The following is a 20,260-nucleotide window of genomic DNA, read 5'->3' on the forward strand; positions in this document are numbered from 1 at the left end:
GCATTCTAACAGTTGGCATGTATAAAGTACCAATGTTTATGACTATAGTAAACGGTTGCAAAATTAGAAAATTAAATGTATCATGCTAATAATTAGCTTTCGTGAAGTACCAGGTTTTATGACTGTGGTAAATGGTAGAAAAATGTTCAACAAAAAGAATTAGCATGCTAGCAGTTAGCATATGCAAAGTTACAAGTTTTATGACTGTGGTAGATGGTTGAAAAATTAGCAACAAAAAAATTTTGCATGCTAGCAGTTAGCATATGCAAAGTTACAAGTTTTATGACTGTGTGGCAAAATTTTGAAAAAGAAAATAGCACGCTTACAGTTAGCGTATGTAAAGAACCATGTTTATGATTCTCTGGTACACTTAGCATATGTAAAGTACCAAGTTTTATGACTTTGCGGTAAACGGTTAACAAATTAGCAAAACCAGTTAGCATGCTATCTGTTAGCCTATGTAAAATACCAAGTTTTATGAGTCTGTGGTAAACGGTTGCAAAATTAGTCCCAAAAAAACGTTAGCATTCTGACAGTTTGCATGTATAAAGTACCAATTTTATGATTCTGAAGTAAACGGTTGCAAAATTAGGAAAACTTTTTTTAGCATTCTAACAGTTGGCATGTATAAATCAAATCAAATCAGTTGGCATGTATAAAGTACCAATGTTTATGACTATAGTAAACGGTTGCAAAATTAGAAAATTAAATGTATCATGCTAATAGTTAGCATTCGTGAAGTACCAAGTTTTATGACTGTGGTAAATGCTTGAAAAATTTGCAACAAAAAGAATTAGCATGCTAGCAGTTAGCATATGCAAAGTTACAAGTTTTATGATTGTGGGAAGTGGTTGAAAAATTAGCAACAAAAAAATTAGCATGCTAGCAGTTAGCATATGTAAAGTTACAAGCTTTATGACTGTGTGGCAAAATTTTGAAAAAGAAAATAGCACGCTTACAGTTAGCGTATGTAAAGAACCATGTTTATGATTCTGTGGTACACTTAGCATATGTAAAGTACCAAGTTTTATGACTATGCGGTAAACGGTTAACAAATTAGCAAAAACAGTTAGCATGCTATCTGTTAGCCTATGTAAAATACCAAGTTTTATGAGTCTGAGGTAAACGGTTGCAAAATTAGTCCCAAAAAAAAGGTTAGCATTCTGACAGTTTGCATGTATAAAGTACCAATTTTATGATTCTGAAGTAAACGGTTGCAAAATTAGGAAAAAATATTTTAGCAATGTTTATGACTCCATAGTAAACGGTTGCAAAATTTGGAAAACATTTTTTTTTAGCATTCTAACAGTTGGCATGTATAAATCAAATCAAAACAGTTTGCATGTATAAAGTACCAATGTTTATAACTATAGTAAACGGTTGCAAAATTAGAAAATTAAATGTATCATGCTAATAATTAGCTTTCGTGAAGTACCAGGTTTTATGACTGTGGAAAATGGTTGAAAAATTTGCAACAAAAAGAATTAGCATGCTAGCAGTTAGCATATGTAAAGTTACAAGTTTTATGACTGGGGTAAGTGGTTGAAAAATTAGCAACAACAAAAATTAGCGAGCTAGCACTTAGCATATGTAAAGTTACAAGTTTTATGACTGTGTGGCAAAATTTTGAAAAAGAAAATAGCACGCTTACAGTTAGCGTATGTAAAGAACAATGTTTATGATTCTGTGGTACACTTAGCATATGTAAAGTACCAAGTTTTATGACTATGCGGTAAACGGTTAACAAATTAGCAAAAACAGTTAGCATGCTATCTGTTAGCCTATGTAAAATACCAAGTTTTATGAGTCTGTGGTAAACGGTTGCAAAATCAGTCCCAAAAAAACGTTAGCATTCTGACAGTTTGCATGTATAAAGTACCAATTTTATGATTCTGAAGTAAACGGTTGCAAAATTAGGAAAAAATATTTTAGCAATGTTTATGACTCCATAGTAAACGGTTGCAAAATTAGACAATAAAATGAATCATGCTAGTAGTTAGCATTCATGAGGTACCAATTTTTATGACTGTTTTAAACGGCTGCAAAATTTGCACAAAATCTATCTAGCATGCTAACAGCTAGCATAAGTAAGGTAGCAAATGTTATAAGTTTTAGCAAAGACAACAGTTAGCATGCAGCTGTCAATCATCTGATTTGTCCCCTCAGAGATTTTGATTGCCTGAAGTCACATGACATCAAAATGAACAACAAGAAGGTGAGCGTCCTGATGATGTCGTCCTGATGATGTCATCCTGATGATGTCATCCTGATGATGTCATCATGCGACAGCGACATTCTGCTCAAAGCAAATAAAGAATGTTGCGGACGTGTCCTCTCCCGCCCAGGCCTTTGACGCCTTGGAGTCCTTGGGCATCTCCCGCCTGCTGGAGCCGTCAGACATGGTCCTGCTGTCGGTCCCAGACCGCCTCATCGTGATGACGTACCTCAGCCAGATCCGGGCACACTTCACCCAGCAGGAGCTCAGCGTGCTGCACATCGAGCGCAACGCCGGCCAATCCAGCTACGGCCCCGCCCTCGCCGGCCCGCCGCCCTCCGACGTCCAGGCCGCCGCCTTCTGTGTGGCGCGGCTCAATGAGGGGGAGGGACTGCAAGAGGGAGGGGCCTCCTTGCTGGTACCGCCCCCCAGATCCAAGAGAACCACCCAAGGTCTAAGTGATCGTCCTTATGTTGACGTGTTGTTGACGTGTTGTTGACATGTTGATGTCTTGACATGTTATAGACGTGTTGTTGATGTGTTGTTGACATTTTATTGACATGGTGTGTTGTTGACATGTTATTGACGTGTTGTTGACATGTTGGCGTGTTATTAACATTATTGACCTTTTGATGTGTTGTTGACATGTAGACATGTTGTTGAGGTGTTGTTGACATGTTATTGACATGTTGAGGTGTTGTTGACATGTTATTGACGTGTTGTTGACATGTTGAGGTGTTGTTGACATGTTATTGACGTGTTGTTGACATGTTGAGGTGTTGTTGACATGTTATTGACGTGTTGTTGACATGTTGAGGTGTTGTTAACATGTTATTGACGTGTTGTTGACATGTTGAGGTGTTGTTGACATGTTATTGACATGTTATTGACGTGTTGTTGACATGTTGCGTGTTATTAACATTATTGACCTTTTGATGTGTTGTTGACATGTTATAGATGTGTTGACGTGTTATTAACATATTATTGACATGTTGAGGTGTTGTTGACATGTTATAGACGTGTTGACGTGTTAACATATTATTAACATGATGTGTTGTTGACATGTTACAGACGTGTTAACATATTATTAACATGATGTGTTGTTGACATGATATAGACATGTTAACATATTATTAACATGATATGTTGTTGACATGTTATAGACATGTTGACGTGCAATTAACATATTATTGACATGTTGATATGTTGTTATGTTATAGACGTGTTGACGTGTTAACATATTATTGACATGTTGATATGTTGTTGACATGTTATAGACGTGTTGACGTGTTATTAACATATTATTGACATGTTGAGGTGTTGTTGACATGTTGACGTGTTGTTGACATGTTGGCGTGTTATTAACATTATTGACCTTTTGATGTGTTGTTGACATGTTATAGACGTGTTGACGTGTTAACATATTATTAACATGATGTGTTGTTGACATGTTATAGACGTGTTAACATATTATTAACATGATGTGTTGTTGACATGATATAGACATGTTAACATATTATTAACATGATATGTTGTTGACATGTTATTGACATGTTGACGTGCAATTAACATATTATTGACATGTTGATATGTTGTTATGTTATAGACATGTTGACGTGTTATTAACATATTATTGACACATTGATATGTTGTTGACATGTTATAGACATGTTGACGTGTTATTAACATATTATTGACATGTTGATATGTTGTTGATATGTTATAGACGTGTTGTTGACGTGTTAACATATTGACATGATGTGTTGTTGACATGTTGGCGTGTTATTAACATTATTGACATTTTGATGTGTTGTTGACATGTTATAGACGTGTTGTTGACGTGTTATTAACATATTATTGACATGATGTGTTGTTGACATGTTGACGTGTTATTAACATTATTGACATTTTGATGTGTTGTTGACATGTTATAGATGTGTTGTTGACGTGTTATTAACATATCATTCACATGATGTGTTGTTGACATGTTATAGACATGTTGTTGACGTGCAATTAACATATTTTTGACATGATGTGTTGTTGACATGTTATAGACATGTTGACGTGCAATTAACATATTATTGACATGTTGATATGTTGTTGATATGTTATAGACGTGTTGACGTGTTACTAACATATTATTGACATTTTGATATGTTGTTATGTTATAGACGTGTTGACGTGTTATTAACATATTATTGACATGTTGAGGTGTTGTTGACATGTTGACGTGTTGTTGACATGTTGGCGTGTTATTAACATTATTGACCTTTTGATGTGTTGTTGACATGTTATAGACGTGTTGACGTGTTATTAACATATTATTGACATGTTGAGGTGTTGTTGACATGTTATAGACGTGTTGACGTGTTAACATATTATTAACATGATGTGTTGTTGACATGATATAGACATGTTAACATATTATTAACATGATATGTTGTTGACATGTTATTGACATGTTGACGTGCAATTAACATATTATTGACATGTTAATATGTTGTTATGTTATAGACGTGTTGACGTGTTATTAACATATTATTGACACATTGATATGTTGTTGACATGTTATAGACATGTTGACGTGTTATTAACATATTATTGACATGTTGATATGTTGTTGATATGTTATAGACGTGTTGTTGACGTGTTAACATATTGACATGATGTGTTGTTGACATGTTGGCGTGTTATTAACATTATTGACATTTTGATGTGTTGTTGACATGTTATAGACGTGTTGTTGACGTGTTAACATATTGACATGATGTGTTGTTGACATGTTGACGTGTTATTAACATTATTGACATTTTGATGTGTTGTTGACATGTTATAGATGTGTTGTTGACGTGTTATTAACATATCATTCACATGATGTGTTGTTGACATGTTATAGACATGTTGTTGACGTGCAATTAACATATTTTTGACATGATGTGTTGTTGACATGTTATAGACATGTTGACGTGCAATTAACATATTATTGACATGTTGATATGTTGTTGATATGTTATAGACGTGTTGACGTGTTACTAACATATTATTGACATGTTGATATGTTGTTATGTTATAGACGTGTTGACGTGTTATTAACATATTATTGACATGTTGAGGTGTTGTTGACATGTTGACGTGTTGTTGACATGTTGGTGTGTTATTAACATTATTGACCTTTTGATGTGTTGTTGACATGTTATAGACGTGTTGAGGTGTTATTAACATATTATTGACATGTTGATGTGTTGTTGATATGTTATAGACGTGTTGTTGGCGTGTTATAGACATGTTGACGTGCAATTAACATTTTATTGACATTTTGATGTGTTGTTGACATGTTATAGAAGTGTTAACATATTACTGACATGATGTGTTGTTGACATGTTATAGACATGTTGACATGCGATTAACATATTATTGACATGTTGATATGTTGTTGATATTTTATAGACGGGTTGACGTGTTATTAACATATTATTGACATGTTGATGTGTTGTTGACATGTTATAGACGTGTTGTTGACGTGTTATTAACATATTATTGACATGTTGATATGTTGTTGATATTTTATAGACGGGTTGACGTGTTATTAACATATTATTGACATGTTGATGTGTTGTTGACATGTTATAGACGTGTTGTTGACGTGTTATTAACATATTATTGACGTGATGTGTTGTTGACATGTTGTTGACGTGTTATTAACATTATTGACATGTTGATGTGTTGTTGACATGTTATAGATGTGTTGTTGACGTGTTATTAACATATTGACATGATGTGTTGACATGTTATAGACGTGTTGTTGACGTGCAATTAACATATTATTGACATGATGTGTTGTTGACATGTTATAGACATGTTGTTGACGTGCAATTAACATTTTATTGACATATTGTGTTGTTGACATGTTATTGACGTGTTGTTGACGTGTTATTAACATATCATTGACATGTTGGTGTGTTGTTGACATGTTATAGACATGTTGTTGACGTGCAATTAACATTTTATTGACATATTGTGTTGTTGACATGTTATTGACGTGTTGTTGACGTGTTATTAACATATCATTGACATGTTGATGTGTTGTTGACATGTTATAGACGTGTTGTTGATGTGTTATTAACATTTTATCGGCATGATGTTTTGACATGTTTAAGACATGTTCTTGACGTGCATCTAACATATTATTGACATGTTGATGTGTTGTTGACATGTTATTGACGTGTTGTTGACATGTTTTTGACGTGTTATTAACATATTGACATGTTGATGTGTTATTGACATGTTGATCACACGTTTTTGCATGATGTGTTATTGACATGTAAATGACATGACATGTTATTGACATGTAGACATGTTTTTGACATGTGTTTGACAGGCTATTGACATGTAATTGTCATGACATGTTATTGACATGTTGATGTGTTGTTGACTTGTATCAGTGTGACATTTGGTGACAATTTCAGTGTTGACACGTGGTATTCACACGTTGACGTGTTGACATTATGATCTGTTGTTGGCGACATCGGTGACATCATCAGTGGCGATATCAATATGACATTCAGTGACATCAGTGTGACGTCAATGGTGACGATATCGGTGACATCTACGATGACATCATTGACGATTACAGTAAGATTAGTGGCGATATCACGTCACCCATGATGTTATCAGCTGCAATATCAATGACATCAGTATGACCTCATTTTTGGCGATAATCAGTGATATCCACAACACCATCATCAACAGTATCAGTGTGACATTTGGTGACAATTTCAGTGTTGACATGTGGTATTCACACGTTGACGTGTTGTTGACATGTTGATCTGTTGTTGACGACATCATCAGTGCCGATATCGGTGACATCCGTGACATTGTCAGTGGCGATATCAATATGACGTTAGGTGACAATTTCAGTGACATCCGTGTGACGTCAGTGGTGACGATATCGGTGACATCTATGATGACAGCGTTGACAATAAGAGTAAGATTAGTGGCGATATCACGACACAAATGATGTCTTCAGCGTGACCTCATCAGTGACGATAACAGTGACATCTTTAGTGGCGATATCAACACCATCATCGGCAGTATCAGTGTGAAATTTGGTGACAATTTGAGTATTGACATGTGGTATTCACACGTTGACGTGTTGTCGACATGTTGATCTGTTGTTGACGACATCATCAGTGGCGATATCGGTGACATCCGGTGACAATTTCAGTGACATCAGTGTGACGTCAGTGGTGACTTCTACGATGACATCATTGACGATAAAAGTAAAATTGGTATCAATATCATGACATCTATGATGTTATCAGCGGCAATATCAATGACGCCCGTATGACCTCATCAGCGGCAATATCAGTGACACCATTAGTGCCGATATCAGTGATATCCCCAACACCATCATTGGCAGTATCAGTGTGACATTTGGTGAGAATTTCAGTGTTGACATGTGGTCGACATGTTGATCTGTTGTTGACGACATCATCAGTGGCGATATCGGCGACATCCGTGACATCGTCAGTGGCGATATCAATATGATGTTACTGAAATCGTCACCAAATATCAGTGTGACGTCAATGGTGACGATATCGGTGACATCTACGTTGACATCATTGACGAGAACAGTAAGATTAGTGGCGATATCACAACATCAATGATGTTATCAGCGGCAATATCAGTATGACGTCAGTATGACCTCACCAGTGGCGATATCAGTGATATCCACAACACCATCATCGGCAGTATCAGTGTGACATTTGGTGACAATTTCAGTGTTGACATGTGGTCGACATGTTGATCTGTCGTTGATGACATCATCAGTGGCGATATTGGCGACATCCGTGACATCGTGAGTGGCGATATCAATATGATGTTACTGAAATCGTCACCAAATATCAGTGTGACGTCAATGGTGACGATATTGGTGACATCTACAATGACATCATTGGCGATGACAGTAAAATTAGTGGCGATATCACAACACCCATGATGTTGTCGGCGGCAATATCAATGACGTCAGTATGACCTCATCAGTGGCGATATTAGTGATATGCACAACACCATCATTGGCAGTATCAGTGTGACATTTGGTGACAATTTCAGTGTTGACATGTGGTCGACATGTTGATCTGTTGTTGACGACATCATGAGTGGCGATATCGGCGACATCCGTGACATCATCAGTGGCGATATCAATATGATGTCACTGAAATCGTCACCAAATATCAGTGTGACGTCAATGGTGACGATATCGGTGACATCTACGTTGACATCATTGACGATAACAGTAAGATTAGTGGCGATATCACGACATTAACATGTTATCAGCGGCAATATCAATGACGTCAGTATGACCTCACCAGTGGCGATATCAGTGATATGCACAACATAATCATCGGCAGTATCAGTGTGACATTTGGTATTCACACGTTGACGTGTTGTCGACATGTTGATCTGTTGTTGACGACATCATTAGTGGCGATATCGGTGACATCGTCAGTGGCGATATCAATATGACATTTGGTGACATTTTGAGTGACATCAGTGTGACGTCAGTGGTGACGATATCGGTGACATCTACGATGACATCATTGACAATAAGAGTAAGATTAGTGGCGATATCACGACACAAATGATGTCTTCAGCGTGACCTCATCAGTGACGATAACAGTGACATCTTTAGTGGCGATATCAACACCATCATCGGCAGTATCAGTGTGACATTTGGTGACAATTTCAGTATTGACATGTGGTATTCACACGTTGACGTGTTGTCGACATGTTGATCTGTTGTTGACGACATCATCATTGCCGATATCGGTGACATCCGTGAAATCGTCGGTGGCGATATCAATATAACATTCAGTGACGTCAATGGTGACGATATCGGTGACATCTACGATGACATCATTGACGATTACAGTAAGATTAGTGGAGATATGACGACACACATGATATTAGCGGCAATATCAATGATGTCAGTATGACCTCATCAGTGGTGATATCAGTGATGTACACAACACTATCATCGGCAGTATCAGTGTGACATTTGGTATTCACACGTTGACGTGTTGTTGACATGATGATGACCACATCATCAGTGCCGATATCGGTGACATCCGTGACATCGTCAGTGGCGATATCAATATGACATTCGGTGACAATTTCAGTGACGTCAGTGTGACGTCAGTGGTGACGATATCGGTGACATCTACGATGACATCATTGACGATAAAAGTAAAATTGGTATCGATACCATGACATCTATAATGTTATCAGCGGCAATATCAATGATGTCAGTATGACCTCATCATCGGCAGTATCAATGTGACATTTGGTGACAATTTCAGTGCTGACATGTGGTATTCACACGTTGACGTGTTGTCGACATGTTGATCTGTTGTTGATGACATCATCAGTGGTGATATCGGTGACATTGATGACATCGTCAGTGGCGATATCAATATGACATTCGGTGACATCTATGTTGACATAATTGACGATAACAGTAAAATTAGTGGCGATATCACGACATCCATGATGTTGTCGGCTGCAATATCAATGACATCAGTATGACCTCACCAGTGGCGATATCAGTGATATCCACAACTTCATCATTGGCAGTATCAGTTTGACATTTGGTGACAATTTCAGTGTTGACATGTGGTCGACATGTTGATCTGTTGTTGACGACATCATCAGTGGCGATATCGGCGACATCCGTGACATCGTCAGTGGCGATACCAATATGATGTTACTGAAATCGTCACCAAATATCAGCGTGACGTCAATGGTGACGATATCGGTGACATTTACGTTGACATCATTGACGATAACAGTAAAATTAGTGGCGATATCACGACATCCATGATGTCATCGGTGGCAATATCAATGACGTCAGTATGACATCACCAGTGGCGATATCAGTGATATCCACAACTTCATCATCGGCAGTATCAGTGTGACATTTGGTGACAATTTCAGTGTTGACATGTGGTCGACATGTTGATCTGTTGTTGACGACATCATCAGTGGCGATATCGGCGACATCCGTGACATCGTCAGTGGCGATATCAATATGATGTTACCGAAATCGTCACCAAATATCAGTGTGACGTCAATGGTGACGATATCGGTGACATTTACAATGACATCATTGACGATAACAGTAAGATTAGTGGAGATATCACGACATTAACATGTTATCAGCGGCAATATCAATGACGTCAGTATGACCTCACCAGTGGCGATATCAGTGATATGCACAACACCATCATCGGCAGTATCAGTGTGACATTTGGTATTCACGCGTTGACGTGTTGTCGACATGTTGATCTGTTGTTGACGACATCATTAGTGGCGATATCGGTGACATCGATGACATCGTCATTGGCGATATCAATACGACATTTGGTGAGATTTTGAGTGACATCAGTGTGACGTCAGTGGTGATGATATCGGTGACATCTACGATGACATCATTGACAATAAGAGTAAGATTAGTGGCGATATCACGACACAAATGATGTTTTCAGCGGCAATATTAATGACGTCAGTATCACCTCATCAGTGACGATAACAGTGACATCTTTAGTGGCGACAGCAACACAATCATCAGCAGTATCAGTGTGAAATTTGGTGACAAGTGGTATTCACACGTTGATGTGTTGTCGACATATCGATGTGTTGTTGACGTGATGTTGACGACATCATCAGTGGTGATATCGATGACATCCATGACAACATCAGTGGCGATATCAATATGACATTTGGTGACAATTTCTGTGACGTCAATGGTGACGATATCGGGGACATCTACGATGACATCATTGACGATTACTGTAAGATTAGTGGCGATATCACGTCACCCAGAATGTTATCAGCTGCAATATCAATGACATCAGTATGACCTCACCAGTGGCGATATCAGTGATATGCACAACACAATCATCGGCAGTATCAGTGTGACATTTGGTGACAATTTCAGTGTTGACATGTGGTATTCACACGTTGACGTGTTGTTGACGACATCATCAGTGGCGATATCGGCGACATCCGTGACATCGTCAGTGGCGATACCAATATGATGTTACCGAAATCGTCACCAAATATCAGTGTGACGATATCGGTGACATCTACGTTGACATCATTGACGATAACAGTAAGATTGGTGGAGATATCACGACATTAATGATGTTATCAGCGGCAATATTAATGACGCCCTTATGACCTCATCAGCGGCGATATCAGTGACACCATTAGTGCCGATATCAGTGATATCCACACCACCATAATTGGCAGTATCAGTGTGACATGTGGTCGACATGTTGATCTGTTGTTGACGACATCATCAGTGGCGATATCGGCGACATCCGTGACATCGTCAGTGGCGATATCAATATGATGTTACCGAAATCGTCACCAAATATCCGTGTGACGTCAATGGTGACGATATCGGTGACCTCTACAATGACATCATTGACGATAACTGTAGAATTAGTGGCGATATCACGGCATCCATGATGTCATCGGCGGCAATATCAATAACGTCAGTATGACCTCATCAGTGGCGATATCAGTGATATCCACAACACCATCATCAACAGTATCAGTGTGACATTTGGTAACAATTTCAGTGTTGACATGTGGTATTCACACGTTGATGTTATTAGCGGCAATATCAATGACGCCCGTATGACCTCATCAGCGGCGATATCAGTGACACCATTAGTGCCGAGATCAGTGATATCCCCAACACCATCATTGACAGTATCAGTGTGACACTTGGTGACAATTTCAGTGTTGACATGTGGTCGACATGTTGATCTGTTGTTGACGACATCATCAGTGGCGATATCGGTGACATCGTCAGTGGCGATATCAATATGATGTTACTGAAATCGTCACCAAATATCAGTGTGACGTCAATGGTGACGATATCGGTGACATCTACAATGACAGCATTGACGATAACAGTAGAATTAGTGGCGATATCATGGCATCCATGATGTCATCGGCGGCAATATCAATGACGTCAGTATGACATCATCGGTGGCAATATTAGTGACATCCTGCGTGACGATACCGGCGATATCAGCGACGACATCATGACGTCATCAGGTGGAATGTCAGTGTTGCATCATCGGTGACGATACCAGGTGCCCTCTGACTAGAATGCTGACATGTCGATGCTTTGTTTACATGTTGTTGATGTTTTTATTGACATTTAGTCTCCGTCCTAACAACTGTCCCCAGGAGAGGTCCCGGGTCCCAAGTCCAGCTCCCAGGCCGCCAAGTCCAGACCTCCGCAGGTGTCCTCTTCCTCTCCCGCCTCACGCCACAGGTGATGAACAGGCAGCAGGTCATGTGACACATGTGTGTGTGTGTGTGTGTGTGTGCAGGGCGAGGGCGAAAGCATCAACCCGGCCTCGGGAACCACGCGGGAACCTGAGGACAAGACCATGGTCAGTCACCCCCTCCGAGTCCCTCCTTTTCACTTCCTGGCTTCCTTTTCCCTTCTCACCTGATGATGTCATCACCATCAACTTCCTTCTAATCTCCGGACCTTCTCCTTTTGCTTCCTCTCCTCGCTTCCTTCCTTCCTTTACGTGTCCGTACGTTCATGTGTGTGTGTGTGTGTGCACGTGGCGCCGGGGTCCCGGGGTCAGCGCCTGCAGGACACGGGTCAGTACGTGCTGAGCGAGCTGGTGGCGTTGGAGGCGGAGCAAAAGCACATCGACACCAGGGCGGCGGTGGTGGAGCGGCGCCTGCGGAGCCTCATGGAGACGGGTGGGTGCGGCGCTTTACTCGCACGCCAGGTGGGCGGCGCTTAACGTGTGTGTCATGTGACAGGAAGTGACCGCCACGAGGAGGAGAGGCTGATCCAGGAGTGGTTCACGCTGGTCAACAAGAAGAACGCTCTGATACGGCGACAGGACCACCTGGAGCTTTTGTACGTTTCCATGACGACGGCGATGATGTTGACGATGACGATGATGATGTTGATGATGATGATGTCACAGGCAGGAGGAACAGGACCTGGAGAGAAAGTTTGAACTGCTGACGCGGGAGCTGCGAGTCATGATGGCGATTGAAGGTCAGCTGACCGCACTCCTGTCACATGTGATGGGGTCATGTGACGTAAGTGTGTGTGTGTGTGTGTGTGTGTGTGCAGACTGGCAGAAGTCGCGCGCTCATCACGAGCGTGAGCAGCTTCTCCTCCAGGAGCTGGTGTCCCTGGTCAACCAGCGCGATGACGTCATCAGAAGCATGGACGCCAAGGAGCGAGGGTGGGTGTGGCCTCACACACACACACACACACACACACACACACACACACACACACACGGCAAATGTCGTAGCGTGTGTTCTTGTATTTTCACCCTTCTTGGGACATTGACACGGTGAATAAGTTAAGACCCAAATCATGGTCCCAAACCATTGCCTCTAATAGCCAAATACTAGAGTCCGTGAACATTGCTCCAAAGTTAGGATTTTTTGGTTGATTTAAAAGCCTACTGAAATGAGATTTTCTCATTTAAACGGGGATAGCAGGTCCATTCTATGTGTCATACTTGATCATTTCGCCATATTTTTGCTGAAAGGATTTAGTAGAGAACATCGACCATAAAGTTTGCAACTTTTGGTCGCTAATAAAAAAGCCTTGCCTGTACCGGAAGTAGCAGACGATGTGCGCGTGACGTCACATCTGAACATTGTTTACAATCATGGCCACCAGCAGCTAGAGCGATTCGGACCGAGAAAGCGAAAATTTCCCCATTAATTTGAGCGAGGATGAAAGATTCGTGGATGAGGAAAGTGAGAGTGAAGGACTAGAAAAAAATTGAAAAAAAAAGGCGAGGGCAGTGAGAGCGATTCAGATGTTATTAGACACCTTTACTAGGATAATTCTGGAAAATCCCTTATCTGCTTATTGTGTTACTAGTGTTTTAGTGAGATTATATGGTACCTGAAAGTCGGAGGGGTGTGGTGACCGCCAGTGTCTCCGGTGGGAGGAGGTAATAGTCCGCAGCAGCAGGAGGACGCAAGCTCCGCTCATAACTACGGTAAGAGCCGACTTATTACCACAGTTTTCTCACATGTGGTCGGGAACAATGTTCGCTTGACCGCTCTGTTCCATAGTAAAGCTTCACCTTGGGGAATGTAAACAAGGAAACACCGGCTGTGTTTGTGTTGCTAAAGGCAGCTGCAATACACCGCTTCCCACCTACATCGTTCTTCTTTGACGTCTCCATTATTAATTGAACAAATTGCAAAAGATTCAGCAACACAGTTGTCCAGAATACTGTGGAATTATGCGATTAAAGCAGACTATTTGTAGCTTGGATCGGGCCGGGAAAAAAATGTCCGCTACAACCGGTGATGTCAAACGCACGCGTCATCATAGTGCGACATTTTCAACAGGACACTTGGCGGGAAATTTATAATTGCAATTTAGTAAACTAAAGCGGCCGTATTGGCATGTGTTGCAATGTTAATATTTCATCATTGATATATAAACTATCAGACTGTGTGGTAGGTAGTAGTGGCTTTCAGTAGGACTTTAAAGGCCTACTGAAATTAGATTTTCTTATTCAAACGGGGATAGCAGGTCCATTCTATGTGTCATACTTGATCATTTCGCCATATTGCCATATTTTTGCTGAAAGGATTTAGTAGAGAACATCCACGATAAAGTTTGCAACTTTTGGTGGCTCATAAAAAAGCCTTGCCTGAACAGGAAGTAGCAGACGATGTGCGCGTGACGTCACGGGTTGTGGAGCTCCTCACATCTGAACATTGTTTACAATCATGGCCACCAGCAGCGAGAGCGATTCAGACCGAGAAAGCGAAAATTTCCCCATTAATTTGAGCGAGGATGAAAGATTCGTGGATGAGGAAAGTGAGAGTGAAGGACTAGAAAAAAATTGGAAAAAAAAGGCGAGGGGAGTGAGAGCGATTCAGATGTTATTAGACACCTTTACTAGGATAATTCTGGAAAATCCCTTATCTGCTTATTGTGTTACTAGTGTTTTAGTGAGATTATATGGTACCTGAAAGTCAAAGGGGTGTGGCCACGGGTGTGGTGACCGCCAGGGTTTCCGGTGGGAGGAGGTAATAGTCCGCAGCAGCAGGAGGACGCAAGCTCCGCTCATAACTACGGTAAGAGCCGACTTATTACCACAGTTTTCTCACATGTGGTTGGGAACAATGTTCGCTTGACCGCTCTGTTCCATAGTAAAGCTTCACCTTGGGGAATGTAAACAAGGAAACACCGGCTGTGTTTGTGTTGCTAAAGGCTGCCGCAATACACCGCTTCCCACCTACGTCTTTCTTCTTTGACGTCTCCATTATTAATTGAACAAATTGCAAAAGATTCAGCAACACAGATGTCCAGAATACTGTGTAATTATGCGATTAAAAGCTGGGATCGGGCCGGGAAAAAAATGTCCGCTACAACCGGTGATGTCAAACGCACGCGTCATCATGTTTTCAACAGGACACTTAGCGGGAAATTTAAAATTGCAATTTAGTAAACTGAAAAGTCCGTATTGGCATGTGTTGCAATGTTAATATTTCATCATTGATATATAAACTATCAGACTGCGTGGTCGCTAGTAGTGGCTTTCAGTAGGACTTTAATGTGCATCTAAAAGTAGACATTGAAAGGTGCAAAGGCAGCAATATATGATCAAACAAGACCGCAACTAAAGAAGGACTTCCCTATTCATCCTCGAAAAAACCCGCCAGGTGAACTGAAACGTCGCGTGTGCGTGACGTCACGCATTGTAGAGGACATTTTGTTCCAGCACCAATCCCAGCTGTAAGTCGTCTGCTTTCATCGCATAATTCCACAGTATTCTGGACATCTGTGTTGCTGAATCTTTTGCAATTTGTTCAATGAATAATGGAGACGTCAAAGAAGAAAGCTGTAGGTGGGAAGCGGTGTATTGCGGGCCGCCTTTAGCCACACAAATACAGTCAGTGTTTCATTAATTACATTCCCGAAAGATGACGGTGAAGCTTGACTATGGAACAGCGAACACGGTTGGATTGGACCACACACACAAAGTACAGTGTATTATGCGGCGATCATTTCGAAAGGTCGTGTTTCGAAGAGGGTCCCTTGCGAAGGGCAGAGATGGGCATCGCCACCACCCGTCGACTGGTGCTGAAGAAAGGTGCGGGGCCGACCTTCAGGTTGTACAGGTACAACCATATAAGCTCACTAAAACACTAGTAACACAATAAGCAGATAAGGGATTTTCCAGAATTATCCGAGTAAATGTGTCTAATTACATCTGAAATGCTCCTACCGTATAGTCTTTTTTTTTTTGTAGTCCTTCACTCTCACTTTCCTCATCCACAAATCTTTCATCCTTGCTCAAATGAATGGGGAAATCATCGCTTTCTCAGTCCGAATCGCTCTCGATGTGAGGAGCTCCACAACCCGTGACGTCACACGCACACCGTCTGCTACTTCCGGTACAGGCAAGGCTTTTTTATTAGCACCAAAAGTTGAGAACTTTATCATCACAGGGGCCATCTGGTGGCCTTTTTAAGAACATTACAAAAAACCAAAAAAAATAGAGATCTCATTTGCACACCTGGTGGGGAAATCTATCAAAATGAGGGGGGGCCCAAAAAAGGAGGGATTTTTCAACTTGACTGAGTGTCAATTTTAAAAAGTGCTCCCCTCTGGTCAACATATGAAATAACAAGTGTGTGCGAAAATTTTGAAGTGCTCCCCCTCTGGTCAACATATGAAATAACAAGTGCGTGCGGAAAATTTGAAGTGCTCCCCCTCCGGTCAACATATGAAATAACAAGTGTGTGTGTGAAAAATTTGAAGTGCCCCCCCTTCCGGTCAACATATGAAATAACAAGTGTGTGTGAAAAATTTGAAGTGCCCCCCCTCCGGTCAACATATGAAATAACAAGTGTGTGTGAAAAATTTGAAGTGCCCCCCCTTCCGGTCAACATATGAAATAACAAGTGTGTGTTAAAAATTTGAAGTCCCCCCCTTCCGGTCAACATATGAAATAACAAGTGTGTGTGAAAAATTTGAAGTGCTCCCCCTTCCGGTCAACATATGAAATAACAAGCGTGTGTGAAAAATTTGAAGTGCCCCCCCTTCCGGTCAACATATGAAATAACAAGTGTGTGTGAAAAATTTGAAGTGCCCCCCCTTCCGGTCAACGTATGAAATAACAAATGTGTGTTAAAAATTTGAAGTGCACCCCCTTCCGGTCAACATATGAAATAACAAGTGTGTGTGTGAAAAATTTGAAGTGCCCCCCCTCCGGTCAACATATGAAATAACAAGTGTGTGTTAAAAATTTGAAGTCCCCCCCTTCCGGTCAACATATGAAATAACAAGTGTGTGTGAAAAATTTGAAGTGCCCCCCCTTCCGGTCAACGTATGAAATAACAAGCATGTGTGAAAAATTTGAAGTGCCCCCCCTTCCGGTCAACATATGAAATAACAAGTGTGTGTGAAAAATTTGAAGTGCCCCCCCTTCCGGTCAACGTATGAAATAACAAATGTGTGTTAAAAATTTGAAGTGCACCCCCTTCCGGTCAACATATGAAATAACAAGTGTGTGTGAAAAATTTGAAGTGCTCCCCCTTCCGGTCAACATATGAAATAACAAGTGTGTGTGAAAAATTTGAAGTGCCCCCCCTTCCGGTCAACATATAAAATAACAAGTGTATGTGAAAAATTTGAAGTGCTCCCCCTCCGGTCAACATATGAAATAACAAGTGTGTGTGAAAAATTTGAAGTGCCCCCCCTTCCGGTCAACATATGAAATAACAAGTGTGTGTGAAAAATGTGAAGTGCTCCCCCCTTCCGGTCAACATATGAAATAACAAGTGTGTGCGAAAAATTTGAAGTGCTCCCCCTCCAGTCAAAATATGAAATAACAAGTGTGTGTGAAAAATTTGAAGTGCTCCCCCTCTGGTCAACATATGAATTAACAAGTGTGTGTGAAAAAATTGAATTGCCCCCCCTTCCGGTCAACATATGAAATAACAAGTGTGTGTTAAAAATTTGAAGTCCCCCCCTTCCGGTCAACATATGAAATAACAAGTGTGTGTGAAAAATTTGAAGTGCTCCCCCTTCCGGTCAACATATGAAATAACAAGTGTGTGTGAAAAATTTGAAGTGCTCCCCCTCCGGTCAACATATGAAATAACAAGTGTGTATGAAAAATTTGAAGTGCGCCCCTTCCGGTCAACATATGAAATAACAAGTGTGTGTTAAAAATTTGAAGTGCTCCCCTTCCGGTCAACATATGAAATAACAAGTGTGTGTGAAAAATTTGAAGTGCCCCCCCTCCGGTCAACGTATGAAATAACAAATGTGTGTTAAAAATTTGAAGTGCACCCCCTTCCGGTCAACATATGAAATAACAAGTGTGTGTGTGAAAAATTTGAAGTGCCCCCCCTCCGGTCAACATATGAAATAACAAGTGTATGTTAAAAATTTGAAGTCCCCCCCTTCCGGTCAACATATGAAATAACAAGTGTGTGTGAAAAATTTGAAGTGCCCCCCCTTCCGGTCAACGTATGAAATAACAAATGTGTGTTAAAAATTTGAAGTGCCCCCCCTTCCGGTCAACATGTGAAATAACAAGTGTGTGTGTGAAAAATTTGAAGTCCCCCCCTTCCGGTCAACATATGAAATAACAAGTGTGTGTGAAAAATTTGAAGTGCTCCCCCTTCCGGTCAACATATGAAATAGCAAGTGTGTGTGAAAAATTTGAAGTGCGCCCCCCTTCCGGTCAACATATGAAATAACAAGTGTGTGTTAAAAATTTGAAGTGCCCCCCTCCGGTCAACATATGAAATAACAAGTGTGTGTGAAAAATTTGAAGTGCCCCCCCTTCCGGTCAACATATGAAATAACAAGTGTGTGAAAAATTTGAAGTGCCCCCCCCTTCCGGTCAACATATGAAATAACAAGTGTGTGTGAAAAATTTGAAGTGCTCCCCCTCCGGTCAACGTATGAAATAAAAAGTGTGTGTTAAAAATTTGAAGTGCTCCCCCTCCAGTCAACATATGAAATAACAAGTGTGTGAAAAATTTGAAGTGCCCCCCCCTTCCGGTCAACATATGAAATAACAAGTGTGTGCGAAAAATTTGAAGTGCTCCTCCTCCGGTCAACATATGAAATAACAAGTGTGTGTGAAAAATTTGAAGTGCCCCCCCCCTTCCGGTCAACATATGAAATAACAAGTGTGTGTGAAAAATTTGAAGTGCCCCCCCTTCCGGTCAACATATGAAATAACAAGTGTGTGTGAAAAATTTGAAGTGCCCTCCCTCCGGTCAGGATATGAAATAACAAGTGTGTGTTAAAAATTTGAAGTGCCCCCCCTCCAGTCAACATATGAAATAACAAGTGTGTGTGAAAAATTTGAAGTGCTCCCCTTCTGGTCAACATATGAAATAACAAGTGTGTGTTACAAATTTGAAGTGCTCCCCCTCCAGTCAACATATGAAATAACAAGTGTGTGTGAAAAATTTGAAGTGCTCCCCCTCTGGTCAACATATGAATTAACAAGTGTGTGTGAAAAATTTGAAGTGCTCCCCCTCCAGTCAACATATGAAATAACAAGTGTGTGTGAAAAATGTGAAGTGCTCCCCCCTTCCGGTCAACATATAAAATAACAACTGTGTGTGAAAAATTTGAAGTGCTCCCCCTCCGGTCAACATATGAAATAACAAGTGTGTGTGGAAAATTTTAAGTGCTCCCCCTCTGGTCAACATATGAATTAACAAGTGTGTGTGAAAAAATTGAATTGCCCCCCCTTCCGGTCAACATATGAAATAACAAGTGTATGTTAAAAATTTGAAGTGCTCCCCTCCGGTCAACATATGAAATAACAAGTGTGTGTGGAAAATTTTAAGTGCTCCCCCTCTGGTCAACATATGAATTAACAAGTGTGTGTGAAAAAATTGAATTGCCCCCCCTTCCGGTCAACATATGAAATAACAAGTGTATGTTAAAAATTTGAAGTGCTCCCCTCCGGTCAA

The 20,260-nt window shown here is 40.6% G+C and overlaps 1 protein-coding gene across 5 annotated transcripts in view; it reads left to right on the forward strand.

Annotated features, from left to right (window-relative positions):
• The window catches only part of LOC133552024 (EH domain-binding protein 1-like protein 1), a 92,114-nt gene that overhangs the window by 63,408 nt on the left and 8,446 nt on the right, over nucleotides 1–20,260 (forward strand). For 4 of the 5 annotated variants that reach the window (XR_009806600.1, XM_061899274.1, XM_061899276.1 and 1 more), the window contains 8 exons: nucleotides 2,167–2,215; nucleotides 2,346–2,667; nucleotides 12,479–12,534; nucleotides 12,625–12,687; nucleotides 12,892–13,012; nucleotides 13,076–13,175; nucleotides 13,246–13,319; nucleotides 13,398–13,512. Coding sequence is in view for 4 of the 5 variants with exons in the window: in XM_061899274.1 (XP_061755258.1) it covers nucleotides 2,167–2,215; nucleotides 2,346–2,667; nucleotides 12,479–12,534; nucleotides 12,625–12,687; nucleotides 12,892–13,012; nucleotides 13,076–13,175; nucleotides 13,246–13,319; nucleotides 13,398–13,512 (900 nt within the window). In the remaining variant the exon portion in view is untranslated. The remainder of the gene's footprint in view (nucleotides 1–2,166; nucleotides 2,216–2,345; nucleotides 2,668–12,478; nucleotides 12,535–12,624; nucleotides 12,688–12,891; nucleotides 13,013–13,075; nucleotides 13,176–13,245; nucleotides 13,320–13,397; nucleotides 13,513–20,260) is intronic. The other variant, XM_061899275.1, reaches the window with a different exon arrangement.

The sequence above is a fragment of the Nerophis ophidion genome, linkage group LG04, assembly GCF_033978795.1.
Source record: "Nerophis ophidion isolate RoL-2023_Sa linkage group LG04, RoL_Noph_v1.0, whole genome shotgun sequence".
Lineage (NCBI taxonomy): Eukaryota > Metazoa > Chordata > Actinopteri > Syngnathiformes > Syngnathidae > Nerophis > Nerophis ophidion.